At 40.9% G+C, this 27029-nt stretch overlaps 1 protein-coding gene across 1 annotated transcript in view; it reads right to left on the reverse strand.

The window, feature by feature from the left end:
- Positions 1-27029, reverse strand: part of CACNA2D3 (calcium voltage-gated channel auxiliary subunit alpha2delta 3) — a 748342-nt gene that overhangs the window by 55531 nt on the left and 665782 nt on the right. The window contains exons 28-30 of the mRNA XM_036739688.1: positions 24745-24807; positions 20920-20990; positions 1929-2004 (exon numbers count right to left, since the gene is read on the reverse strand). Coding sequence (XP_036595583.1) covers positions 1929-2004; positions 20920-20990; positions 24745-24807 — 210 coding nt within the window. The remainder of the gene's footprint in view (positions 1-1928; positions 2005-20919; positions 20991-24744; positions 24808-27029) is intronic.

A 27029-nucleotide genomic window follows, 5' to 3' on the forward strand; every position in this document is an offset into this window, starting at 1 on the left:
TGAAGGCCTCCGGAAAAATGAAGGGCCAGCATCTGCCAGGATTGGCTTTAAAAGTCTGTGATCTTAAACACTACCAACAAAAGAAGTCTGAACCTTTATGGGCTACACTTGTGGACTGCTGAAACTGAAATATGGTTTTGGATTTAACCATTGTTTAGCGTACATGTTCAGTAAATTTTTAGGCTTTTACTTATGCAGATCAAGCCCAGAAATTGGAGAGCTGTCTAATACTTAACAAAGTAAAAATCAGTTCCAGACCTTGTCTATTCTTGAAACTTTTGATTTCTTACTTTCTCCATCTTTCTATTGTGGGCTAGAAGGGGAAAGCTGAGAATAAACAAGGCCATTGGAAATCTTGTTAGCTCAACTACCAAAAAACCAAACCAAACCAAACCAAAACAAAAATAGAGAACAAGTGGATATCTCCCTTGATCCTCAAAAAGACTTTGAACCAAATTCATAGAGGCAAAAGGGCCTGGGCCTAAGGCATTAAGTTCAGATCAGGATTTGAACTTTCGGTGACTGGCTGTTTGAAACCCAACGCACCCTTCCAACCCTGTGGTTTAGCCATTCTGTTTTATGACTTGAAAAATAATCAGATATTTCAGCAAGGTCTCAGTGGTCAGACCATTGAGAAATGCCCTATCTTTGACCAGTCAGGCTGCGCAAGGCCATTTTTAGTAGGTCTCAGTAGCCTGTGATGAACAGTGAATAAATAACAGGGTCAGGGTGACAGGGCAGGCTCTCATGCAGCTCATGTTCAAACCAATGGGAAACTGAGCTCACCAAAATCCCTAAGAGGTTCAGTTCATGGGCAGGGGATGGGATTATGTAAATACAGGATTAAACAGTTAAAATGCATATTACTATTTAAAAGCCTTTGAGCTTTTAAGCCTGATGGTGAAAGAGCATCTTGGGAGCTGTTTTTTGTGTTGTTGTTTTGGTTTATTTTTTTTAATTCAGGAAATAGTGCCACTATTGAGAGAAGCTGGATTTAGAAGGACAAGAGAGAAGGGACTTTCAGTTTTTCTAAGTATCAAATGTTCCTCAGAAATATTCCAATTGAGAAAACAAATTGTTTTGTATTGTTTTTGTTTGTTTCTTTCACCCTCTCCGGATGACATCTTTGGCATAAAAACAAGGCAATATTTACCCGATGTCTGTTATATACAGTCTATTGCTCTAATGAAAAAAGAAACGTTCGTTGGGTTTTTTTGATTGTTCTATATAGATTTAATGTCTTTACTGAGCTATTTTAGGCAGACTCCGTTCTTGACTTGTTTTAATCTTGAGGAATCCATGCCTACCTATTTGTGTATGTATATACATATACAGATGCCATGTTTGTGTGGTCCAAACGGTACTATTTGCACATTTCACATTCTGTATTTTACTCCTAGGGAGAGGGACAGGAGTTAATTGATGGGTGTCTCTTTGTACCTTAACTGGAGCATTAATTACCCCTAGGAATGGCCAAAGGGTAGTTACTTAGCTTCTGGGCAATAGGAAAGGGTTCTTTGATACAAATGTTAATTAAATTAGAGACCAGAAGCCAGATTGCAGGCTAATTTCTGTGAAAGGAAATGAAACTCCCTTTTATATGCCTCCAAATGACAGAACCCCCAAACTTTGGGATTTTTTTTTGTCTTCAGAAAGATATTATTAGTCCCTTGAAATTTTCCTTCCTTATGTCTAATCTCTTTGTTTCAGGATCAGTTAAAAGAACAACAGCACAACATTTTCATGTGGAAAAGGCTCTTTTATCACGCAAAAATAATGTATCTACACAATATGCATAATGGACTTCAAATTTGGTAATGGAGGAAGGGAAACCCACAAAGATAGAGACAGAGAGGAGACAAAGGCAGAGGTGACAAAGCATTTCTGGGCTATTTCCTAGAAAGGAGCTCAAGTATGAGGCTACTTACATCTAATAAACTGTGGGCCCGGTCACTACTCTCTTTGTTGGTTCTGCACATAGCCTGGTAATCATAAAGTGTAATCCTGGACCAGGGGAAGAAAAGACACAAGGGTCAAACCACAGAATGTAAATAGGAACCCTCCTCTGCAGAAAAAAAAAGGGAGTGATCACAGAAGAGGGGAATGGTCGATTCCAATCCATTCTTCCTAGGGAACCATATTGGTAGGTGTAGACACATTTCCCTGCTGCAATAATTGATCAAGCACCCCCTTGTCTTGGGGTAAACAGCCACAATAACTACAACAACAACAACAACAACAACAAAACAGCAAAAAATAAAGGAAAAAAAAGGCCCAACCTACAACACCCAAAACTGGCCAATTGCTAGACCTAAAAGGCTGATAATGTGAAAGCATGGAAAACGAATGCTCTCTCACACCCACTGGGTTCTCTTTCGCTGGATTTTGGGCCACACTTTGAATTCAATTCAATTCAGTTTAATTTAAGTCAATTCATCTCAACAAGAATTTGTCAAGGGCCTACTATGAACAAGGCACTTTCTAGGTTCAGGGAATATAATCATGGGTTGAGAGGTAATCTTCTCCCAGCTAGACTGCACTCCATTGGAAAGAAACAGTATGTGTACCTATAAGAAACTAGAAAATACACAAAAAATGCAATCAATGCAAAATGATTTAAAGGTTCTAAAATGGGGGGAGGGTTAGATCAGGGATGAATTTTTTGTAGAAGAATGAGCCTTAAAAGGAGGCAAGGAGAAGTTTATGCATTGAGATTCTCATCGCCAGGGAATATGGAAGGTAGGAAGTGATTCACAGCCTTTGATTTTAATTACCAAATGCCAATCTGAATATGATTCATAAGATGGTTGTTGTCACCAAAAAGGAACTTGCTTCACTATTCTTCCAATACAAAGTGACTCCATTTTTTTGAGGTCATGGCACTTCATTTGGACTACATACCATGATGGATAGATGGGCACAGTTCCTTGTCTATGTTGGGTCCAAGAAAGACCTCCGCTTGTTTTGAGTGTTTGCATATCACTCCACGAGCCTGCTGTTCTAGATATAAGATTATGTTGTAATGCCCAGAATGGTATGACTTTTAGACTGTGTATACTGGAGTCAAGTGTGTGTATGTGTATGTGTTTGTGCGTGCATTTAAATGTTCAAATCAATTGAATAACCATACACTAATAAATTAATAACCAAGTTTTACTGGTTAATCCTATGAAAACAATCAATTTGTATGTTTGTGTGTATGTTTACATACACGTAGAGGCCAAGCTGCTTGTGTGCCCATGAAACAAAGATAAGCCACATTTCCTTCCATATCAGTGATAGGCTGCAATAGTCAGAATTTACATTGGACTTTAGTCTATACAAAGTGCTTTTTACCCACAGCTTGCCAAGTAGGCTTAGTAACATTCTTATGCCCGTTTGTTTGCCAGGTGAGGAACCTGAGATTTGAATTGGTTTGCTGGCATCTGGACAAAAGGGCCAGACATGACTCAAACCTATTTCTAAATTCAGTTATCTTTCCACTATTCCTCAGCTTTCTCTATTTCATAGAAATTTCAGTTCCTCGTGTGTGTGTGTGTGTGTGTGTGTGTGTGTGTGTGTGTCTATGTGTGTGTGTATATGTTACCAAAGCATTTAAGTTACTTATTTATTTGGTTGGTTAGTTGATTAGTTTGTTAGCCATTAGTTAAGTATCTTATGTCTACACTTTCATGTGGTTAAAAAGAAAGGTGGTTTCATAGATCACAGACTGGCAAGATTCCAGAGTTGGGAGGGAACTAACTACTTTTGGTCTCTTGTTGTGCAAATGATCTTATCTCCAATATATGTAAGAAGAGGTGGTCCAGCTTCTTAGAGAAGGGAATTGTTTGGAGATGACCCACTTGTTTTGGTTCATTGCATGACAAAATCATTCATATCTGTTGAGATCATAAGTAAGGTAAGCCTCCTGTATGCCATGTTGCAAAAATAGAGTGATATGCTCTGGCCATTTTCCTGGCATCAAAATATTTCTCCTACTTATTCCTTCTTCTTCCAAAAACCCCCACCTTTGGACTCAAATAGGACTCATATGCTAATACCTGTGCTGACTATGTTAATGCCCTCATTGATTTGTTGTTGTTGTTGTTCTGGCAGTTCTTGTGGTCTGGAGAAAGCTCCCCTGTTCTTTGGGACCTCAGAAGCCCTCTGAGCTAACCCCTATATGTTAGTGATGTGGAAGTTTCAGCCCAGAGAAGGGCTGTGAATCACTCCAGGTCACATAACTGGTAAGTAGAAAAAGGATTCAAACACAGGTCCTTTGAGTCCAAGTCCAGATAGAAATGACCCAATTGCCAGTCACTGCCTTGTTACTAATACTTTCATATTTAACGCCTTTTAGACTTTTCAAATGGAGATAAGATGACTGTTTTGTAATGGATTTAGTAAGCTGAGGTTAGGGCAAAAGCAGTAGCAGTGAGGCTAGGAGGACCAACAAACACCTTCTGTTGCCATAGAGTTTGGGCTCTCTTCTGCTCTTGAGTCAATATTTTCAATCTTTTCATTCCATAGAGTTTGGAGATTATATTCAGCATGACTATATCTAATACAAAACATAGTTCTTAATTTTATATGGATCGATGTTATGTGTGGGCAGTTGTTGGCAACATTTTGGTCTATGGAATTCTCAGGGATATTTGGGGATTTGTATTTGTAGCCTCTGCTAACTTCTGATGTATAAGTCTTTCCATCTGATCGTGTCTTTCTAGGCATATAGATGCTAAATTTCACAAAGTGCAGCGATAGATTGCCCCCTTTTCACCATTTCATTACATAACTTACATTGATATGATAATTGGAGGCTCCTGAAAGATAACATTCTCTAATTTCTCATGGTAATCACCTGATCCTAAACCATTACCATATCTTTCTATTTCTCGAAACCAATTGACATCTTGTAGCTATTTATTAGACACTTCTGGATGTATTGCTGGTAGAGTTTATATGGATTTTGCTCATGGAGGGCCCTTTGAGTCCACAATTGGATTTTATGTTTCATAGACTCTGTGCAGAGATAAACTACTAACTACTTTTGGTTATGTTTGACAATCTCAGTGGTGTAGACCTATGCCAACTTTTACTATTGATTTGTAAAGCAAGGCCTACTTATTCTGGTAGGTTTTTTTTTTTTTTCTGTAAAAACTTAGCCCATTAATTGGGAGCTATTTTATCATCTATCAATCTTCTTCCTCTTCTTTTGATAAGAAGTGTTAACAATTTGCTATCTGCCTTGACATGATGAACCCATGTTTAATTAATGTAACATGGAGTTTATATTCTAGTTGTACTGTTGTTCATTTGGCCATTAATATCATTATTTTGTTCTCATAATACTCAATAGGGTTCACATCAAATAAGTGCCAGGACAAATCACTATCCTCATTGAATGAAAGTTCATCCTTTCAACGCTCACCTCAGCAGTGAGCTGGGTCATGGGGACGACATGCACTTCCTCCTATCCCCATGACATTTTGATCATGATGACGACAACAACAACAATGACAAGGATGAGGACGACGATAGATGACTCTTTGGGGAGCTCTAACCATAAGCCTGTCTTGAAATCCATGCCATGGGACTGTCTCATATTGGATAGTTAGATGGATCTATAATTTAATAGATGTGGACTCTCCTGCCAATGACAAAGATAACAACACATCCCTTCTCTAGGTTTTTGTCCATTTCCTACACCCAATCTTTCATGGTTGTGGGTGGGGGGAATCCACCCTGAATGTAGAGGGTCTCTCTCTACCTCCCTTGATATTGCTTGGATACCAGTTGAGCTCAGAGCCTTCACTCAAGGCCTATGATGTTCTCAGTTCTTTTCTTCTTCCTCCATCTCTCTGATGATGCAAGAAGAGGAAACCTTCCAAACTGAAGAAATCAGCTTATGAACAAAATTAAATTATGTCCACCCTGTTGCTCTACATCATCTAATTGAGATCACTGGGGGAAGGTCAGAGCATTCAAATGGCAAGAAGGCCTCAAGACTTCCTTCATCCCCTTTTTCAATCCCTTGCCTACATGTTTGAGCCAAACTCCAGGGCTCTGGGGAGGCTCCCGGCACACAGTTTCTGTCTTTCCCATTGATAACACACTTGTCTAATATCAGTGCCATTTTAAGGGGTTATAAAGTAAGCTTCCCTCTCCTTTCCTTCTCCACACTTAAACAGATTTAACTACATGTTGCAAAAAAAAGCAAGACTGGCCGATTATTACCTTTTTTGAAGTGATCTTGTTACTCTTTACAATGACTACATTTTGTGGCTACCTGTATCCTGTCTGGCTGATTCTAGTTAAAGGATATGATGATTGCATGCTTTTCTTCTGATCTAAATTTAAGCCCTGAAAATGGAGCCCAGCCCAGGGCTGCTGGTGCATAGGCCACTTCTTGCCTGCATGCAGGACCAGCCATTTATTCTCATTGCAGATAACAAACCCAGAGCCCCATGACATCACCACCCGACTCCTTCAGCCCCTACCCACAGCCCTCCACCTTATCATTAACATCATTGTGCTAAGCAAGCCAGTGGCTTTGAAACTTGGATGGAAGACAGATGGAGCTCTGCAGAAGAGGCTGGGACTCATGCGGAACAATATGAGACAGATCAGAGGTCCCTAGTGCTACTGAGAGACTTAAATGGAAAATCACTGGATGACCAATTTTTCTGATAACTGAAAATTCTCCTTTCACCCCCTTTTTCTCATTGCAATAAATATAATAGTTGAGTAAATCTCAGAACAATACAATTTTGGAGCGAGAAAGGACCTATGAGATCATCCACTCCAATGCCTTCATTTTGCAGGAGAGGAAGAAAGAGATCAGCTGATTTCGATTTTACCTTACATTTTTATAGAACTTAATAATCGTTTACAATTATTACTTCAAACAAACCTCACAGGATACTATGAGGTACATGCTGTTACGTTCATTTTACAGATGAGGAAACTGAGCATCAGAGAGATTGTAACTTTCTCAGGAACACAGTCAATAACTGTCTAAGGTAGGATTCAAACTCAGGTCTTTGAGACTCCAAGCCTAGCCCTCTAACATCTCTGCCACACACTGCTTAGTTAACAAAGTGCTTCCACACCCATTCCTTCCATCCCCACATCTCTGTGACATAGGAAGGCGAGCTATTGTTATCATTCCAATTTTAAGAGAAGGTGTCTTTTATGTAGCTCTTTCCATCCATCTTCTAATGGAAGCCTTACACAAGAAGAAAATGAGACTCAGAAAGCTGAAGTTGGGTCATGGAGATGGAAAGGCTCAGAGTTGGAATTCAAACCCACGCGTTCCTAGCTTGAAGCCTAGAGCTTGATTACTATGCAGTGATGCTCCCTGGGAAGCTGAGAGGAAGACAATGACTTTTAAATCCACTTCATGGAAGTGGACACTGAGGTTTTAAGAGGTTAGGTCACTTGACTGAAGCCACTGAGCTAGAAAGTGGGAGGTGGTGAAGCATCGCATCTTTTCCATTATACTGGGCATCTTCTCAAGCAAATAACATGAGGAAGATTATTATTTTTAAGCAAACATATATATGTATATGAAACATACACATATAAATCATTTTAAACTAAGCATCCACTGCAATAAATCACAAAAATCTTAATATTAAAAAATGTTAGTATAAGACGAGAAAATAATATGTTCAGAAACATATATGGAGCTTATAACATACAAATCTATCAGTTGGGATTATGGGTCATCTAAGGTAATATTTACAAACAAGGAAGAATTCCTTATGTTTTATAAGACAGGTTTCAAGTTAAGAAGAAGGAAGGAAGGAAGGAGACGAGGGAGGAAAGAAAGGAAAGGAGGAGGAGAGAAATAGAAAGAGGAAAGGAAAGGAAGTAAAGTAAAGGAAGGAAGAAAGGAAGGAAGGAAGGAAGGAAGGAAGAAAAGAAGGAAAGAAGGAAGGAAAGAAGGGAGAAACAGGTGGAGAGAGGAAGAAAGCAATGAAAAGAATGAAAAAAAGGTGGAAGAAAGGGAGAAAAAGAGGGAGGAAAGGAAAGAATTAAAATAAGCATATACTATGTTCCAGGTACATGTTAAATGATAATATGGTAAGATAGGAAATTCTGCAAAAGGGATTTGTTGTATCGCACGAAGTAAATCAATACAATTTAACCAGAATTTTTTATGTCTGCACTACGTGACAGGCAGTGAACTAGGCAATGCAGATAGAAGGACAAAAACAAAGAAAGAAATGGCTCTTATCCTCAGGGAACTCTCCCTCAACATCATTACATAAATAATTGATCAAGATTGTCAAAATGACTATGTGACATAGAGAGAGCAGTGGTAACTTGAGGAACTACAACTGGTTTCCTGTCAGAGGTGGCCCTGAAGCTGGTCTGTAATGGAAGCTCAGGATTCTAGGAGACAGAGGTCTTGCAGAGAGAACCCATTCTGGACCTAACGTGAACTTTCTCTGGCAACAGTCATTGAACCAATACTACAATTGCTTTAGAAAAGGACTCTGAAATGCCCCTCACCATCCAGTGACTTCCCAAGGGAAAACCTCCTTTCTAGCCATTCCAGCCATTTGCAGCCATATTTCCTTCCCCTCTTGTATGTTGCTGAAGTGCATGTACTGTCACTTTGCTTTTTGATTTGTATCCTCAGTGCTTCCCATAGTGCCCAGCCCACATTAAGTACTTATTTTATGTTTTCATTCTAATCATACCTACTCTTTTTCTAGAAAAAGCATGGGGGCAGGAGTTAGCATGTCCTATACAGGCAATGTCTACCAGGCACTTACTAGAATGGAGAATGGATAGTGAAGAGTAATATGAAGTTGTTGAAAAGGTAGTATGGAGAAGGTTGGAGAGCATTGAATGAATGCTATGTTGAAAGCTTTGTATTTAAGATATTTGAGGAGAGGATGCCAGGGTCACATATGTGATTTGGGAATATCTGTTTGGCTGCTGTGTAGAGACAAAAGACAGGGAAGGCCAGTGAGGATATACTAACATAACTTTCCCCTCTCAGAAAGCAGTTCCCTTGAATTCTCAGTTTTTGATGATCTAAGCCCTGAATGATCATTCATAATGTGATCTTTTGTCTCCTTATCCTCACTACAGTACACCCTATACTGTTAACATTGCCACCCAAGACAAGATGGAAGCACAGTCACCTGGTGGCTGGATTGTTTTCATACAATGAATCAGACGATGAAGGTGAAGTTCTGAAATCATCAATCCTAAAATGTAATATAATGTAATGGACTATCTGACTGCTTATTGGAAGTCGCTGGAAATATGTCCCCATATTGAGTTGCCACTAATATGACTGAAGCTTCCATCAGCCTGAGGGTCAAATCTGAATACAGTATAAATATTGCATTCAATCTTGTTTTAGGAATGAGCTTGACAAGCCAGACACCCTCCTAAAACAACCACACCAGATGAGGAGGAGACTAGGGTCCTCTCTTGGATTGGCTAAAGGAAATGAGGATTGTTTTTTTTCCTGGAAAAAGACAAAATTTCTATGGCACATGATAGCTTCCTTCAAGTATTTGTAGGGTGACCTCGTGGAAGAGTAATAACACTTATTCTACTTATTACCAAAAAGCCGATTGAGGGACATGGGTTCAATATTATGAAGAGGCAGGCTTAATCACAAGAGCAACTTCCTAGCAATTAGAGGTATGGGGCAGTAGAATTGGCCACCTCAGTGAAGGGTATTTTTTTTCGAATATGGGTTAGATAGGCTAAGTTGTTCCTGAGGTTTCTTCCAACCATGAGATTTTAGAATTCTCTAACACATAGATCTCTTGGGGTTAGGAACAGGGTTAAGCAAACAGACCACAGCAAGTAACAAGGTTAGACTTCATGATCCATGACTCATTCTGCCAGAATCAAACAGGGTTCACCAAGAGAATGACACTATGGAGGAGATATTGTCATAGACAGCTTCTAAGATCCTAAGGGAACTCTACTTCTTCTATCAGAAGTGTCTGGGTGACACAGTGAATTGGGCACTGGATATGGAGTTGGGAAAGACCTGAGTTCAAACCTAGTCTCAGAAACTTACTAGCTGTGTGACCCTGGGTAAGTCACTTGACCTCTGTCTGTTTCAATTTCTTCACTTATAAAATAGGGATAATGGTAGCACCTATTTCCCAAAGTGTTTCTGAGGATCAGATGGGATAAATCTGTAAAATGCTTAGCATGGTGCCTGGCACACAGTAGGTGCTTAATAAATGCTAGTTGATTGATTAGCTGATGCTGGACAAGTTCTTTTTTCCAGGCTATTCTCTAAAATTGTAAGTGGCAGAGTGGTTGCCATCCTACGTTGGTCGGAGTTCCCTCCTTGATGGTATTCTATAGGTCAATTCCTAACAATCTCACTAGATACCTGTTCACACATATGAAAATCTATTTCTTTATATGTATGTGAGTTCTCACACACACATACACACAGTTGTCTAATTTCCTTATTAAATTTCCTTCCTTATTAAAAAAAATGAAAACAAGTTGTATCGTGTGTGTTCAGAGTAAATATTTGTTTGCAAATTTATAATTTCTATTATGAGGGACCAAGCCGATCCAGTTCTTCATTCCCTCCGCTCCCTGCCTTAGCTTCTCAAACTCCTTGGCATCATTTTAATCTTTCCTCCTTCCCATGGTTACAGAACAATTAAGATGCCCCCTGAAAACTGACTATACCTAACCACTCGAGCTACTCCTTCTCTATTCCCACCTGCCTCATCTTTTTTTCTCTCATGCATCTTTAATGCCTTCCTCTCCACTGGCATCTCTCCATACGCCTACAAATGTCTTCCAAACACTCTACTCCAATCTCCCTCCACCAAAATAAAAGTTTTCCTTTGACCTTCCTATTCTATCTAGTCATCATTCCAATTCTCTCTTCATCTTTACTACTAACTAAATTCAAGAAACATTTATTAAGTCCTTATTATGGGAAAGGCACCGTACTCAGCACAGGGATATGCAACCAAAAATGAAACAGCCCCTGCACTCAGATATTCCATTATATCGAGAACAACAAATAAAAGAATACATATTTTTTACAATTTAATTTACCACAATCTCCAGAAGTCTTCTAGTATGTTTTTAAGAGAAGGGAGTTTGAAATGACTGTGTAAACCACTATGTGCCCGAACTGGAATCTTTCTCAAGCCAGGCCTCTATTTGCCCAGTCCCTCCTAAGGCAGCTCCTCGTTGGCCTTCGGACAATGTGTATTATTAGGAAATTATTGCTTGAGCTAAAAATTTTGGCTCCTTGTAAATTTCCCCCACTGATGCCTGTTCTACCCTCTGGGGCCAAGCGAAAGTCTGATCCCTCGTGCACAAGAGTCAGTCATTCCATCTGTAGTTAGTCATTGAGGTTAAACCTCAATTATATACTTAATCTATTATCTGCATTGTTTTTTAATTGTTTCGCAGGCCTCTCCACCTTCACTGTGCATTTCTGGAGGGCAGACACCGTGTCTTATCCTGTATCCTCCAGGAAGCTTAAGCCCAGTAGCCTTTCAATGAATTCCTGCTTACTGATGGATCTGATGTCTGAGAACTGCCCATCCCAAGGAAGAGCAGCCTGCTCTGGGCACTCACCCAAAGCATCTAGTGACTCTTTGTGAGTCAAAGCCCACAGAGGCCCTCTTTGGGGGAATAGGAGGGTGTGTCTTTATAAAAAGGCTTGTGGGAGATAGAGAAAGTCACCTTGCAGAGACTGTTCATCTTTTGGAAGCCCATACTGCACCAAGCCCCTGTTGCAATGGTCATTATATATTTGAACACACAAACACACTTGATTTTTAACCCATTTTAAGGAAAAAGAAACCCACAAACAGTGGTGTTTTGGTTTGAGGATTTGCTTAATGTCAATGCACTTGACTCAAGGGAATTGAATGCTGGGGAAGCAGCAGAAGGTTTGATGTTTCCAGTTTCTCTAATCCTTATCTACAATGGACAACTCAAGTACTTGACTTCATTTTGAAGCAGCATAAACAGGCTCCCCCCAGTCAGTACCGCTGAACACAAAAGCCTCTGTAGCAGATAGAAGACAAGGTAGGGCCAGGGAAGGGAGGTGGTAATGCAGGACAAGAAGAAAGAAGTGCCTAAAACAGAGGGTAAGGGATCCAGAAAGAAAGAGATTGGAGAAGGAAGGAAGTAGAGAAGAAAGAGGAGAAAGGCAGGGAAAGTGAACTAGAGGGCTGGGATATAAAAGAAGTTAGGGAGACTAGGAATGGAGGTAAGAAAGACTGAGAAAAATGGAATGGGCATATACAAATTGGGAATTTGGAAATATGATGTTATTTTTTGGGGGTGGGGACAAACAAAAACAGAGTCTGGAATCAGAGGACCTGAGTTCAAATTCTGGGTTTGCTACTTTCTAGTTGTGTGATATTAGGCTGACCCCATTCCTTCCTTGAGTCTAAGTTTTTTAATCTTAAAACTGGGGTGATCAGATAAGATGCTGTATTGATCCTTCCTTGCTCAATATTCTATGATCTCATATAAATGCTTTCCTATACTCAACAGATGAAGCATTACTTTGAGTACTTATATGGCTTTAGAAAACTCTTTTATTTACATCTATCTAGATTCAAACCAGGATAATTTGAAGTTTCTCTCGGAGTCAACTATTATCATAGGCATATTAAACCAAACACCTTTCACTTTTTGGGGTTCACCCTTGATTGAACCAACTCCATATAGCCAGAGTTAGGGCACTGGCATTGGGTCCAGGGGTAGGAAACTATTGGCCTTGAGGCCACATGTGGCCCACTTGGTCCGAAAATGTGACCCCTTTGGATTCAGTTAAAGGGTCACATTTAAGTACTTAGAGGGTCACATGGGGCCTTAAGGCCACAGATTCCCCACCCCTGGACTACACACGTGAATAAAATACATTACTATACTCTACCTGAAAGAGAAATAGCTAGCTATTTATGAAAAGTTTGAGTAAATTTGAATTTGGGGCCGTCTGCTTTACTTGAGGAGAGGTCTGTCTGTAACTCATAAACCCCTCCATGCCAGAGGACCTGGCTCAGGTAAAACATATGTTCAAATCAACCTGCCTTCTTGTTCCTCTAAGCATTACTGTTCGACAATGTGTATTTCTAGGGAAATTATCAGGCCAATAGGAAGCCAAGAAGGCTATTACAATCAGTAAATGAGTGGCTAAGTATTAAAAATGGGTGGAAAGTTCAGCATTAAAGGAAGAAAGCTGTCCAAACAAAACAGACTTTTCCGTTAACACCCTCTTGACACTATTTCCAGAGCATTTCTCTAAAATAAAATGTAATGGATAGAGATTTGAAATGCAAGTCTCCTGACAGAAAAACAGGGATGTTTGTTTCCTCTGGGGGAGGCCAGGGAAGATAATAGGAGGAGGGAGATCCTAATCCTTAACTGCATTTAGAATTCATGTTTTCAAAAACATTCAATCTGAAAGTGACAACTTTTAGAAACCTGACAAGATTCAGATAGAAAAGTTAGGGGGGAAAGGGAGAGAGAAGGGGGAACTCCACCAAACAAACCAAGGTAATTGGTCAATGCCAAAGCAGATTGCTCAGGTCTGTGGGCACCTGGAGAAGAATAGTCTTGGACAGGTGAAAGCCACAAGTGATGGTACCTCTGAAATTTAGAAACTGTGTGATCTTTGGTGAATCACTTGGAATTGTCATAGGCATACTGAGCCAAAGACTCAATGAGTTTTTGAGGGGTCATCTCTGGATTGGACCAATCCCACATAAGTAGGCAGCACTTGCTCCACTACCTAGCACCCAGTCCTGGTCCTCTGTGAAGGGACAGGCTTGACTAGGTGACCTCAAGCTTCCTTCTAGTTATAGGTCTTTGATTCCACAATGAGAAACAGAAATGCAGACATGCCAAGGGAGGGAAGGTGGTTCAAAGCCCATTCAAATAAGGGGTAAGACAGCCAGGTTCTCAGAAAGCTGGAGCCCAGGTTTCCATAACATGGGACATTTGATCCTAAAGTGTAATTAGATACACAACTGAATGAGGGAATGAATAAATGAAAAATGAATGAAAAAAACTTAAGTGCTTTCTATGAGACAACTACAAATGACAATAATCATAATGACAGCACCACCAACAAGAGTGGTCATTCACATTCAGATAACGATTTAGGCATGAGTTGCAGTTGACTTTGATTTGAGCGAGGGAGGGCTGGAGCTCATAGATTGGACTACAGCAGGTCACTGGCCATGCCCCACTTATGTCTATATTTTAGGCCCTACTGGCTCTGAGCAAATGTCAGTAATAACTGTTTTTCTTTTCACCAGCAACCCTGAGGGTCTTTCCTTCCCAGTTTAATTTTTTTTTAATTAAAGGAGCCATCCCTTGACTTACTTCTTGAAGAGGTCTAGCCAGGGTCTCCCAGTGCATCCTGGGCCATCTCCATTTGTCCCGATGAACATCTGGCCACTGAACCCAGATAGCTCTGGAGGAGAAAGTAAGGCTGGTGACCTTGCCCAGCCCTCCCTCATTCAAATCAAAGTCTACTGCAATTCATGTCATCATTTTCCTGATATCATGGTCTTTGAAAATGAAGGACAAACACAACAATGATTTAGGCTTAAAAAAGCAATTTTCTCCCAGAAATTTGGGGAGGTGACATGTTTGACTGTCAGTATACTTAATTTACAGATGAGAAACCCTAGGCTCAGGGAGGAAACTTACTGAAGATGAATTCTCAGGAGACTGCTGTGATTCTGCCTCCTCTTTAGAAGAGATCCAGGAACTGACCTAGGTGGGGATCTCTCCATTGGACAGGTCAAAACCCACCCATGTCCTCCTCATTTTGCACACTTGTTTTCAGTGTTCTGCCAATCTTCCATGATTGTGGAATTGACCAAACACAAATGTAGTTGTCTTCCCCTAAATCAAAGCTTCTTCAATACGGTGTGTGTGTGTGTGTGTGTGTGTGTGTGTGTGTGTGTGAGATGGACCCCTGGGCAGTCAAGTGGTGAAATCTGTCAGCCCCTAGAATTAGAGAAAATGGTTCTCTCTCTCTCTCTCTCTCTCTCTCTCTCTCTCTCTCTCTCTCTCTCGTGAGAGTTAGTGGGCAGAGGTTATAGAAGACAGAAATTATCCCTGGAGTCAAGATCACCTGGATTCCTTTTCTGCTTCAGTGACCTGGACAACTATCTTTTTTTTTTTTGGAGGGGGGAAGGCAGGGCAATTGGGGTTAAGTGACTTGCCCAAGGTCACATGGTTAGTATGTCAAATTTCTGAGGCCGAATTTTAACTCAGGTCCTCCTGATTCCAGGGCCACTGCTCTACTCACTGCACCACCTAGCTACCTCCCAGACAACTATCTGAGATCGTTAGTTGCAGAAGTGTTAAAGATCTCTATTGTCAGAAGGAGTTTTGTCACAAGGAGATCCCTACATTGATGGACATGTACAGACCAAAACAAATCCCCAGACAATGTCAAGGAGGCTTTTGGGATCATTGAAGTCCCTGGGCAATTTTGCATATGAAATCTATCCTCTTCTTTTCCATTCTGAGCCCAGTTCATTCCCCATCTGTGGTGGCTTATCCTACATAGACATACCAGGGGAATAATCCTATGGCATGTGTATCCAAAAATATATTAGCCTAATTGATATTTATTTTCCCATTTTTTGTCAACTTTGTGATTCATCAGGGCTATGTCTTTGGAGTGGTCAAGGATGTCACTGAGTTGCTGTTCAAGTTGTAGGGTTCGATGCCTTAAGCACAATCTTATCATCATTAGGGAATCACACGTCCGTTTCCGGGGATGTTATTAGGTCAAATTCCATGACAGTGGGGAACACCTTTCATGATCCTCAGTCTCTTGAGATATGTAATCAGAAGACTAAGGGTCAATATCACAGCTATCAAGGACACTTATAAGGAGAGCTGACAAAGCTTTGTTTCCTATAACTGAGTCAGATGCTCAGTTGTAAGCAAAAGTAAAGAAAGCAAGATCTTGTATTCTCAACACATCTCTGCTAGCTGTGTGACTGTTGTTAAAATTTCTTTGTGGAAACCTGCCTGTTCCAGGCAGGGAGGGTTTCATTAAGAATTAAATTTTAATATCTACTCAGGTTTTGGTCCTGTGTTCTTTTGAAGATTCATTTTCTACTTTCATATATTAAAAAAAAAACATTTCCCAAGGTATATCCCCTCTCTTTTTGAAGTTGTCATCATCTCCTCCTCTTCCTCCTCCTCCTCCTCCTCCTGCTCCTCCTCCTCCTCCTCCTGCTCCTGCTCCTCCTCCTCCTCCTCCTCCTCCTCCTTCTTCTTCTTCTTCTTCTTCTTTTTCTTCTTCTTCTTCTTCTTCTTCTTCTTCTTCTTCTTCTTCTTCTTCTTCTTCTTCTTCTTCTTCTTCTTCTCCTTCTTCTTCCTTTTCTTCTTCAATTGCTTCTTCTTCCTCCTCCTCCTCTTCTTCTTCCTCTTCTTCCTCCTCCTCTTCCTTCTTTTTCCAACTTTTTCATCTATCCTGGCTTACACTCAGAAACTCAATGTCTCCCTCAGGACAAATTAAGAAATCTGACCAAATCATCATGGATATACAGTAATCAAGTGTATTTGAGGTGAATTCTATTCAATTCACATCAAGGCTTTAGGAGAACATCAGGAAGTTGAGAAATACAGACATTGTTGCTATTCACAGGAGACCTAAAGCAGCCTGGGGAACACTCCATGATTCTTTATTTCCTCCAGGATCAAATCGAGTTATACTCTATTTGGCTTGTGAACCCCTTCCTAGCATGGTCTCTTCCTCTGTTTCCAGGCTTCTTAGATCTTCCTCCTTACCATTTACTCTTTGGTCCAGGGACACTGCCTCCTTGCCATTCTTTCCACTTGACCCTCCATCTCTCAACTCAAGACATTGTTTTCTGGTGCTTCTCTATGCCTGGGATGATCTCCCAGCTGATCTCTGCCTCCTGAATTCCTAGCTTTCTTCAAGTACAAGTTAAATTACCACTTCATTTCCTGAGCCCACTTAATGTTAACACCTTCCCTTTGAGGTTATCTCCCATTTATCCTGCACATAATATGTTTGTATGTAGTTGTTTGTATATTGGCATCTGATATCTAATGACCTAATGATCATGAGCTCCTGGAGGTCCAGGGCTGTTTTTACCTTTCTTTTAATTCTCAATGCTTGATAACAGTAAGGCCTTAAGAAATGCTTGTTTTCTTGACTAAACCTGAATGTGAAAACTTGTGTTCAGATCTACAGAGATTTGGAAAACTGTGAGTGATTTTATGGGATTTTTCACTTTTCCCTTGCATGTATTAGCACCAGGATGCTATTATCCAATTATGAACAGTAGTTTACCAATGTAGGCTCATTAACTAGTTTTACATGATTTTGAATGCAAATTTAATTAATAATGAATAAATTTGCATTTATCTTTGATGCCATTGCTGAAAGCCTATCCCTCTGCCAAAGTACTTCTGAGAGCCTGGAGGGTGGGGGTGGGGGTGGGGGGAAACATACAGATGCTTTTGGGTGGATGAGTGAAAGCCACAGATAACCCCCACCCCCACCCCAGCACCCCAGGGGACCAGAAAACTCATAAAAGGAAGAAAAATGTCCAGGAATACTGTGTTAGGGTGGCAGGCTTCTGTCTGAATTCAATTCTATTAGGCTAAATACAGGTAAATTAATGAAATCTACACTGTGCTTTTTTCTTGGTCTAGGCTCCACCAATGAAAACCGTACAACCGTTTAACCAACATGGATGGAGACCACATAGCCTCAGGAATACAATGAACTTAGAGGGAGGATTGGATTCAAATTCCACTTCAAACATTTCCTAGCTTTGTGATTCTGGGTCTTAACCTCCCTGGATCTCAGTTTCCAAATTTGTAAAATGGGTATCACTACAACCAAAGCACCTCCCATACAGTTTTGTGTAGGAAAAGTGCTTTAATATGTTTAAAATGTTATATAAGTATCAGTTTTTATATTGGTCATTATTATTATCACTGTGGTGGAATGGAGAAACAACCTGACCTAGAAGCCTGAAAGACATGATTTGAAGAACCACTTCAGGCAATTTATTTAACCTTTTCATGCTCTGGACAAGTCTTTTATGAATTTCAGCAAAGCTGTTGACCTCCATGGAGAGAAAGATTTTGCTCACCAAAAAGTTCCCCTCACCAATAAAAGCATAGGTCCCAACTAAATCCTATGCTAGCCTTTCAGCACTTCAAAAACATAGAAGTGGTCTGAATAAAATGTCTATCCAATGGGATCCTTGAAAACCAAATGGATGACAGTTCAGTCTAACGTAAAAGATACCTGAGAGATCTCCCATGCCCTCAGGTTGAGGATGTTGTCCTAAATCACCAGAGTCTAAAACTTAGGAGTGAATTTGTAGGGAGTTGCCTGAGACCCAGAAATATTAAATAGCTTTTCTACAGATACACAGGTAGAAAGTTTCAGAGGCAGAATCTGAACCTAGATCTCCCTAACTTCAAAGTCCACACTATCCCTCTCTACATTCTATCTTTGAATTTCAAGGGAGACTAAAATTATCCATGGCCTGAGAAATAATTGCAGAGATACCTTCAGTTATCTATACTGCCTTCCAATATGGAGAAAGCAGAGAAGAGACAGAGCCCTGAAAGAAAAGGATCACGCAGTTTGAAAGTTGAAAGGGGACCCAAAAGTCATCATCTATTCCAATCTGTACTCAAAGGAATCCCCACTTTAATATACTTGACAAGAGTTCTTCCAGCCTCTGTTCGAAGGGAGAAGGAGCCCAACACATCTTGAGGCATGTCACTCCAGCTAGGTGGCCTGATGGAAAAGGGCTGGGTTTGGAGTCAAGAGAACCTGAGTTCTTGATTACCAGCTGTGTAATGCTGGCCTACTCACTCAATCTGTTTGCTTTAGATTTCTTATCTGTAAGATAGGGATAATAATAGCACCTACCTCCCAGGATTGTTGTGAGGATCAAATGAAATTATGTTCATAAAGAACTTTACACAGTAACTGGAACACAGTAAGCACTATAGAAATCTTGGTTATCAGCATCATCATCATCTTCAATGTTCTCCTCCTCACCATCATTATCAGCATTCCACTTTGGGCACCTCTGTTTTGAAGTTTTCCCAGACATCTATCCTAAATTGACCTTTTTGCAACTTTCACTCATTATTTCTGCTCTTGCCCTCTGTTACCAAGGAGGACAAATCTAATGGTTTAAGCCAATTTTGCCCTTGACTTCCATGTCCTAAGCCTGACAAGGAAATCATGGTTTTGTTATCAAAGGCAGGTTTCAGTCTTTTCTGGTTTTCTCATTTTGGTTATTTATTTACTTTGGCTAAAATCACTTAGGAAATGCTCATAGAATCTGTGGATATCTGTTCCTTTATCCACTTCCATTTATTAACAGAACTATAGAATTTCGGTTAGAACGGCTTCAGGGACCATGTAGACCAATACATACCAAAGAAGAATCCCTACCATGTGATATAGTGGTAAGAAGTTTAGTCAGTATTTAAAATCAACAAACAAACAAAAAAAGTGACAACGCATCATAATCCATTTTTAATATAAGCAGTTATTTTTTTCCATTTAACAAGCCATCATAGGATCAGCAAATTAGAACTATAAGGGACTTAGAAGACCATTTCCTAAAATGTTGTGGGATTTGGAAACCCTTCATGCTTATTATAACATCATAGATTTAGAACCAAAAAGAACCTTAGAGACCATCCCCCACCTTTTATAGATGAGGAAACTGAGGCCAAGAGATGGCAGTAGGTGACATATGAGTTCTGCAATCAGGTTTCAAACCCAGATCCCTTAACTGAAAATCTAATCCTCTTCACATGTCACTGTAATTATTTTGGGGAGTGAGGGGGGGTAACTGGATCATCATATTTACATTGTGACTCTTTGGGCATGGCTCAGCTGATCTCCGACGATGGCTTTCCAGCTTCCATGGCATTAGAAAGAATTAATTGCACTGCCTATCTTTAATGATGCTGCCTGACTCCAGGGTAGTAATAAGATGGAGAACCACCACTTGTTGGCAACCAGCAGGCTGGAGCTCTCCCATTTGAGCTTGAGGTCTATCATTATATTTCCTCCTATTATGTATTTAACTACATCAGTTATTTCTATTAAAACACCATTTCAAAGGTTGCCATTCTTCTTGGGAGGTAGAATGAAAGGAGGGGGATGAGATGGAAGTGAGATGTTACAAAGTAATGGATTATTTGGGTGTTTAGTTTTCCCATGACCTTCAGAGTTAATGGGAGCTTGGCCTAGCTTCTGATGGGATAGAGAAGTGACACACTGGGAGGAAAGGCCAATATGTAATTAACTGGTGGCCAATGCGAGTACTCATTGCATTTGTGTGGTATCAGCCATAGCTGAAATTAGACTTAAATAGACTTCATTTTGCCTAGAGTTTCTACTTTGTCTGAATCAGGTAAAATGTTTGCGCATACTATTTGCTGAGTTACAAAAGGAGGGCCAATTGATTTTAAAAAAATTATTCAACATGCCCCCAACTTTTCCCTTTGAGTTTGGTCATTTGGACCCTTACCTTTTTTTTTCCCTTAATGTCATCTTGAGAAAAAAAAAAATCTCTTCCTTTCTCCCAGCGAAAACGTTTCCTGGTTCTCTCCAGTGACTTGCTTCAAATTGATGTAATGGGCATCACCTTGCAGACCCCGACTTCAATATCAGCCTCCAATAAACTGCTCGGCTAACAGGAAGCTCATTGTGGGCTGAGGTTCCAAGACTCCCGGCACTCAGGCGAGAGGCATCGGGTTACATGAAGGCCCTCTGGTTGGAATATGCACACCAGGCAAGCCAGCCAAAGGGGTCAGGCCTGGGCTTGTTTTATGTGACCTCAGTTGGTTTTATTTTATTTAGGCAAACTTTTTTTCGGGGGGCACAGGGCCCCGTAAAAGCCTTACCTCTTAAAGGAGCCCATTGTTAACAATTTGTTCATCACAGCTCCTTCGACCTCACCAAAAAAGTTTCCAGTCTGCAAGAAAGAAGACATGAGGAAAAGCACAGATAACTGCTGTACCAAGGGGCATTGCAAAACAAACATAGGCTCTATCAGGGTATGAGGAAAGAATAAGTGTGGCTCTGCCCAAAAGAAAAAAAAATGAGGTCGTTCAGGGCTACTGTAACATTACAAAAACGCAAAAAACATCTTACCAGTCCTAAGTTATGACAGCACATAAGCCAGTGTGAAAGCTTGCACAATAGATAGGGAAGGGCTGCCTTGTGCAGGACTGAGGCTGGAATTGTAAAACTGGCGGCCACTACCTTGCAGAGGAGACCCATATGAAGGAAGGTATTCTCCCGTGTGAGTAACGTAGCACTCCATAAAGGTAAAAATACATTATGGAAAGGGCTTCCTCTACATAATAAAATGAATTGTTTATAATTCCTGGATGACCTGTAACCATCCAGATCATCAGCTCTATGAATTGCCTCCCTTTAGAATGAGTTCTTTCTCCGAGTCACTTTTTGGTGAGCAGTCTGCTCTGTATTTCTGTGCTTAAGATGGAGGCAAAGAAGGATAGGCCTCTCAAGGAAACAATACAGCCTTGCTGATGGCAATCATCCAATCCGGCCTGATTTAAGTGAAGAACCTTAACACCCCTGATAATACAAGACTTAGCATTTACTTCCCACCACGGAGACAATATGTTTGTAGGTCTGCATAACAGGCCAGGTGGAGATTTGGCAAATTTATGAACATGCGCATGTTTTTTTTTTTTAAACTCAGCTTTCCAATAAAAATTTAAAACTGCAATTCAGGACTCTTTTCAGTGGGGGGAGGGGTACAGCTAAGAGATGTGATTGTCCAGGTATAAGGCATGCAAGAAGCTTTCTGCCTTCTACAAGATTTGTCATTTCTCTCACCTTCTGAGTGCTAACAGAGACATGGTCTGTGAAAGACACAAGAAGCTGAAGAAGGTGAAAAATAAAAATTCTGAGGATTTATGGGGGGCAAAATGCATTATATTCCTAAATTACATAAATTCCATGGGTTTTGTATTAACTAAACCCCAATTCCATTACAAGTAACTGAGTTGACCTCAACTATGCACCTGGGAGTTTTCAGGCAGAAATGCTTACAGACCTCGCCAGAAAAAAAAAAATACCCTAAAAAAACCCCTTAAAAAAAGCATTCCTCTGTCTGAATAGTGAGTATTGCCTTTTTACTTGAGGGAAACTTGGGAGCTTTTCCAAAATATGTGGGTGTGTGTAGCCTGCGAGAAGCCAGGAGGACATTGGTATTTCATGTGCATAAGTACACGAATTTCAATGGAACCAGTTGTTAAATGAAGAAGAATTATCCTAATTGGGGCACAGGAAGTCAGACAGCCTCAAACAAGTCCAGGCTCAAAAGACAGGCGGAGTTATCACGTCCTGTTTCAGTCCTATTCAAGCAGAAGATCAAGCAAGTGAATTGAGCACCGAAGGCTTGGGTATGGTGTGTGTGTGCCTTGGGGCAGGGAGGACTTGAGGGGTAGGATGGGGTGGACAGCCTATACACAGCTTCCACAACTTGATCGTTTGGATATCAGCACCAGCCATTTGGGTATTTCCTTGGTGAAGTTTCATATTTTCCACGTATGACACAAATTTAGTCTTCCCTCTTCTAGCCTTTTTACAGATATTTCAAGGTCGATCGCCCTCTCTGTCGGTGAAATGATACAGACTGAGAGGCAAAAGCAGCTTCTAGTCAAATTTTGGATCTTTTGGATGTCTTAAGATGTTTTTTGACTTTCCCTTGTGGCCAGAGAGATTCAGCTAAGTCACCCTCCTTCCTAAGAAATCCTGAAAAAGAGATGGAGATTTAAGTCACCTTTGGACTTGCACTGCACTTGGGAAAACTCAGGGTGCTACGTGAATTGCAGGTAGCCAAGGCTATCACCTAGGGAGGCAGTGCCCACGAAGAAGAAGCAAATTATTAGATTGTGTTTGTGGGGACATTTCATTACCCCAAAATCATTTATTTAATTGGTTTCTTTGGGGGGGGGGTTAACAAATCAAGAGATCACCACAAAGGAATATGATGGTTTTGTGGGGAAAAAGAGAATAAATGGTATCACAATCCAACAGGTTGTTTGGCTTGGCAGAAAGGATTCTGGAAAGAGAACAGGCCCTGATGAAGGCAGCAGCCAAGAGGAAAATGAAAACATAAAACTCAGAAACAAAAGAAGGAAGGAAGAGCAGCAAGATTGTCACAGCCTCTAAACTGTTCATAGACATTGCTGGTAGAACACAGCTAAATATGAAAGGTGAGGGGAGAATAAAGAGGAACCATTTCTCTTCATTCCAATATGTTTTAGTCTAAGCAGCCACTTTTTTCAGGATAACAAAATTGAATGATAGAATTACAGTTATTAGAATTGGGTTCGAATCCTACTTATAGCACTTTCTGTCATAAGACCCTGGGCAATTCATTTTATTTCTCCAAACCTCACTTTTCTCATTTGTAAAATGAGGATTATACAATTTAGCAGACCTGCTACCAGGGGTGGAAAACCTTTGGCCTCAAGGCTACATATGGCCCTCTAGGTCCTCAAGGGCGGCCCTTTGACTGAATACAAATAGTGGCCTCGATGGCCATAGGGTCCCCACCCCTGTCTAAACTACATTGTTTTCAGGCTTCAAAAGACATAGCAAATGCAAATCACTTTGGTAATCTCAAAGTACGATAAAAACATTTCTAGAAAGTGAGATAGGAACTTCTGTTTTGACTGTTATGATTCTCAATATCGTTGCCACCATCATAGCTAATATCTATACAGAGCTTTAGTAATATGTCATTGGATCCTCACAGTAACCTTGTGAGGTAAATGCTACTATTATCCCCATTGTACAGATGGAGTCAGTGAGGTCCACATAAAGGTAATGACTTCACCAGAGTCAAGCTGCTAATTTGTGGTCAGGCTCAGATTAGAACGCACCTTCTATCTCTCAGACTGGTTCTGTCCATCACATAAAGAGTGCTTCACCCTGCTCTTCTCTTATCACTTTCGACACACTGATTTAACCTTCTGTCTAAATGCAAGAAGAGTCTGACATTCCAAAATGTCCACTTTGGCTTCTGTCTCTTTATCACTGACAACTCTTCTGATTACAACTGTCATTTTAAGTTTAAAAAAAATGCACCCAAGATATTGGTGCTCATCTCCTTCTGTCTACCACTGTTACAGCCCCTTGCTCCTCTTTCCCCTACCTGGCACCAGCAGCCCAATCAGTCCTAGAGCATTTCTTATCTCTCTCAGCCCATGTCCCTGAATGCTGAGTGCTGGAGTTAATCCTGGGACTTGGTTATCAGGTTAAAAAAACAGAAAAGGCAGAGTCAAGTGTCCTGGAGAGCTTTGTGTCATTCCCACCCCCCTCTTCCCTAAGGAGATAACACGTCATGAGGACATTTTCCTTCAAAGTGGCCCACATGCTTTAAGGAGCATCCATCCTGAGTTAAATAGCCCTTTCTGCGGCAGAGACAACCCTGTGGCACAGAGTTCTTTCTATAAATTGAACTTTTAATGGGATTGAGAGCAGACCCTCCTTACTCAGAGGTAAAAAATCCTTTGGGGCCCTGTGAAAATCAAGTTAGTCCTATTCTTGGGGGGATGGGAACAGGCTTTTTCATCTGTCATTTACCTCTTAAACACAGATAGATGATTGTCTGGGCGAGTTAATATTGCTATTAGCTTCCCTCAGCCCAGACAGCTTCTGAAGGAATTTGTGGCTTGTACACTTACCTGCGTATAGTCTTCAGACACCAGGATGAAGCCGTTATTGTCTATGAGGTAACAATTAATGGTCTAGAAAAGAAAGGTCAGTTTATGGGTTTTTAGATGGGCTGTATACAAAGTGATGTCTTTCAATCAAGGACTTCTGGGTTTTAGGTCAGTGGAAATGGGGGCCCTCTCAAAGAGTTAGTGGGACATCAGCATTTATCATCTAAAAGTAAGAAACAAACAAACCAAAACCAACAAGCTCCTAAACACCCCACCTGTGGATAGGAAATATAAGTGGCAAAGATGTGTGATTCAGAGTACAATCACAAGTTTACATTTCTCCCCAAAACAGTGGAAGCGGCAAGGCCTGGGGACCTCATGGTTTTGTCCCAGCCTGGTGTTTTGAGTCCAGCCCCAGCACAATGTCATTACTCTAATGATGTATTAATGAAAACACAGTGTCAGCCTGGAGGAGCAACAGGGGAGCAGGTAATAGCTTTTAATTTGTTCATAGATTGAGGCAGGGGGGAAGGGGAGAGGCTTCTGTAAAAGGGGCCCCTCAGGTCTCCTAAAGCTTTTTCAAACTGTGTTTTTAATTGGGAGCTGGATTCAGGGGCAGGGCTGTTAGCTTTGGGTAACTCAGACGTATAAATTGGAGCAAGCAAGGTGAGCCCCATTCTGGGCTTCCCCCACACTACTTTAATCTCCAGTGAATGATTTGCTACGGGCTAAGTTTTAATTACAGCTGCCGAGTTGAAACTGAAGGTTTAATTCAATCCTTGATGTAACTCCGTTTCTATTTATTGCAGCTTTACATACCGCCTGCAACATTTAATTTGTAACATATCTTTACCCGGAGCTGAATTCCACCCAGCACTGGGCCACCGCAGGGCTGGTGTGTGCTGGGACATTTCCTGACCCACAGGGCTGGCTTTAAACAGGCTGAGAGGTCCAGGGATCTGGCTGCCTCTGACACACACACACACACACACACACACACACACACACACACACAGACTTAAACACACATACACATGCTTGAACACACACCTAAACATATACACATATTTGAACACTCAAAACACTCAAACACACACCTACACCTCAAAAAAGAAACAGGGATTTGTCCATTCTCCATATTCTTCACAACGAAGAGCACCACTCCAGAGACCCAGTCTCTGTCTATACGGGAGATATTTCAGAGGGGCAAAGGAAGAGAAAAGGGATTTTGCATTTTTAAAAGTTTCCAGTTCAGAGACAGCAGGGCTTATCCAAGAACACGGAAGTCTAGAGGACAAGAACATTTGTCGTGTTTATTTTTTTAATTGTGTGATTTTAATTTTGTTATATTTGTATTTTGCCAGTGAATTTACTCCTCCAGCAGCAGAGAAACTAGATAGCAAAAATAATTCATCAGACTAGGAAGAAGACATCTGGCATGTTTTCTCCATTTTGGTGGCCCCATGAGAGATGGTTTCCTCCCTGACCTAACACTACTCTGATCTTCCCGCGGTGGTGGCCTTGTTGGTAGTAGCTTTGTGGTGTCACTAGGCTCTCTATGCAGGGCCAACATTGGGGCATTTCTCCCAAGGATGATTCGGAGCTCGGTTTGTTGTTTGCTTGCCAATTGTACAAAACTTACTAGTCCTGGCTTTAGCAAGGAGACATTACAAGTCCGAAAAACACAGAGTTGTGCCCTATAGAATGATGTTTCAACCAACATGACTTTGCAATTCCATCACTGAGACGGTATAACCAGACCACACCGGATTGTACCAACTTCCTTAGGTCCATTGCAATTTGGGACCAATTAAGAGGCCATGCCCAGTCAGCAGAGTCTCAGATTGGTCTTCCCTCCTCTTCCTATTAAGTCTTACTTCCTTGAGCTCTTCCTCCTTACCTTTTCTCCACTACTTGCCCTCACAAGGTGAGCTCCATAAGCATTTAGGTCCACTTTATTCAGCCTCAGTCTTGTGTACAGGACTCAGCACCCAGCAAAACATTGGCTCCTGATATCAAACTTTGGTGGAACCCCAAATGATGCTAGTTGGCAAGGTAATTACAACTGTACAGGGGCTCATTTCAATAAAATAGAAATACTTATTCTGATGGTCCTGGATGCTTTACCCCAAGCTAGGTTCAGGATTAGAGACAAGGCTCAGATGACAGGGAGTCCCATTCAGTAGTCCTACTTTATCCACCCAGTAAACCTCTATTCACCATCTTGTCTGCGTTTAGAGGTTATGAAACAACAACTTTTCACAATGGCTCGCCCTGTCTGGGGGTAAAAGTGCCAGTGATTAGAA

The sequence above is a fragment of the Trichosurus vulpecula genome, chromosome 9, assembly GCF_011100635.1.
Source record: "Trichosurus vulpecula isolate mTriVul1 chromosome 9, mTriVul1.pri, whole genome shotgun sequence".
Classification (NCBI taxonomy): domain Eukaryota; kingdom Metazoa; phylum Chordata; class Mammalia; order Diprotodontia; family Phalangeridae; genus Trichosurus; species Trichosurus vulpecula.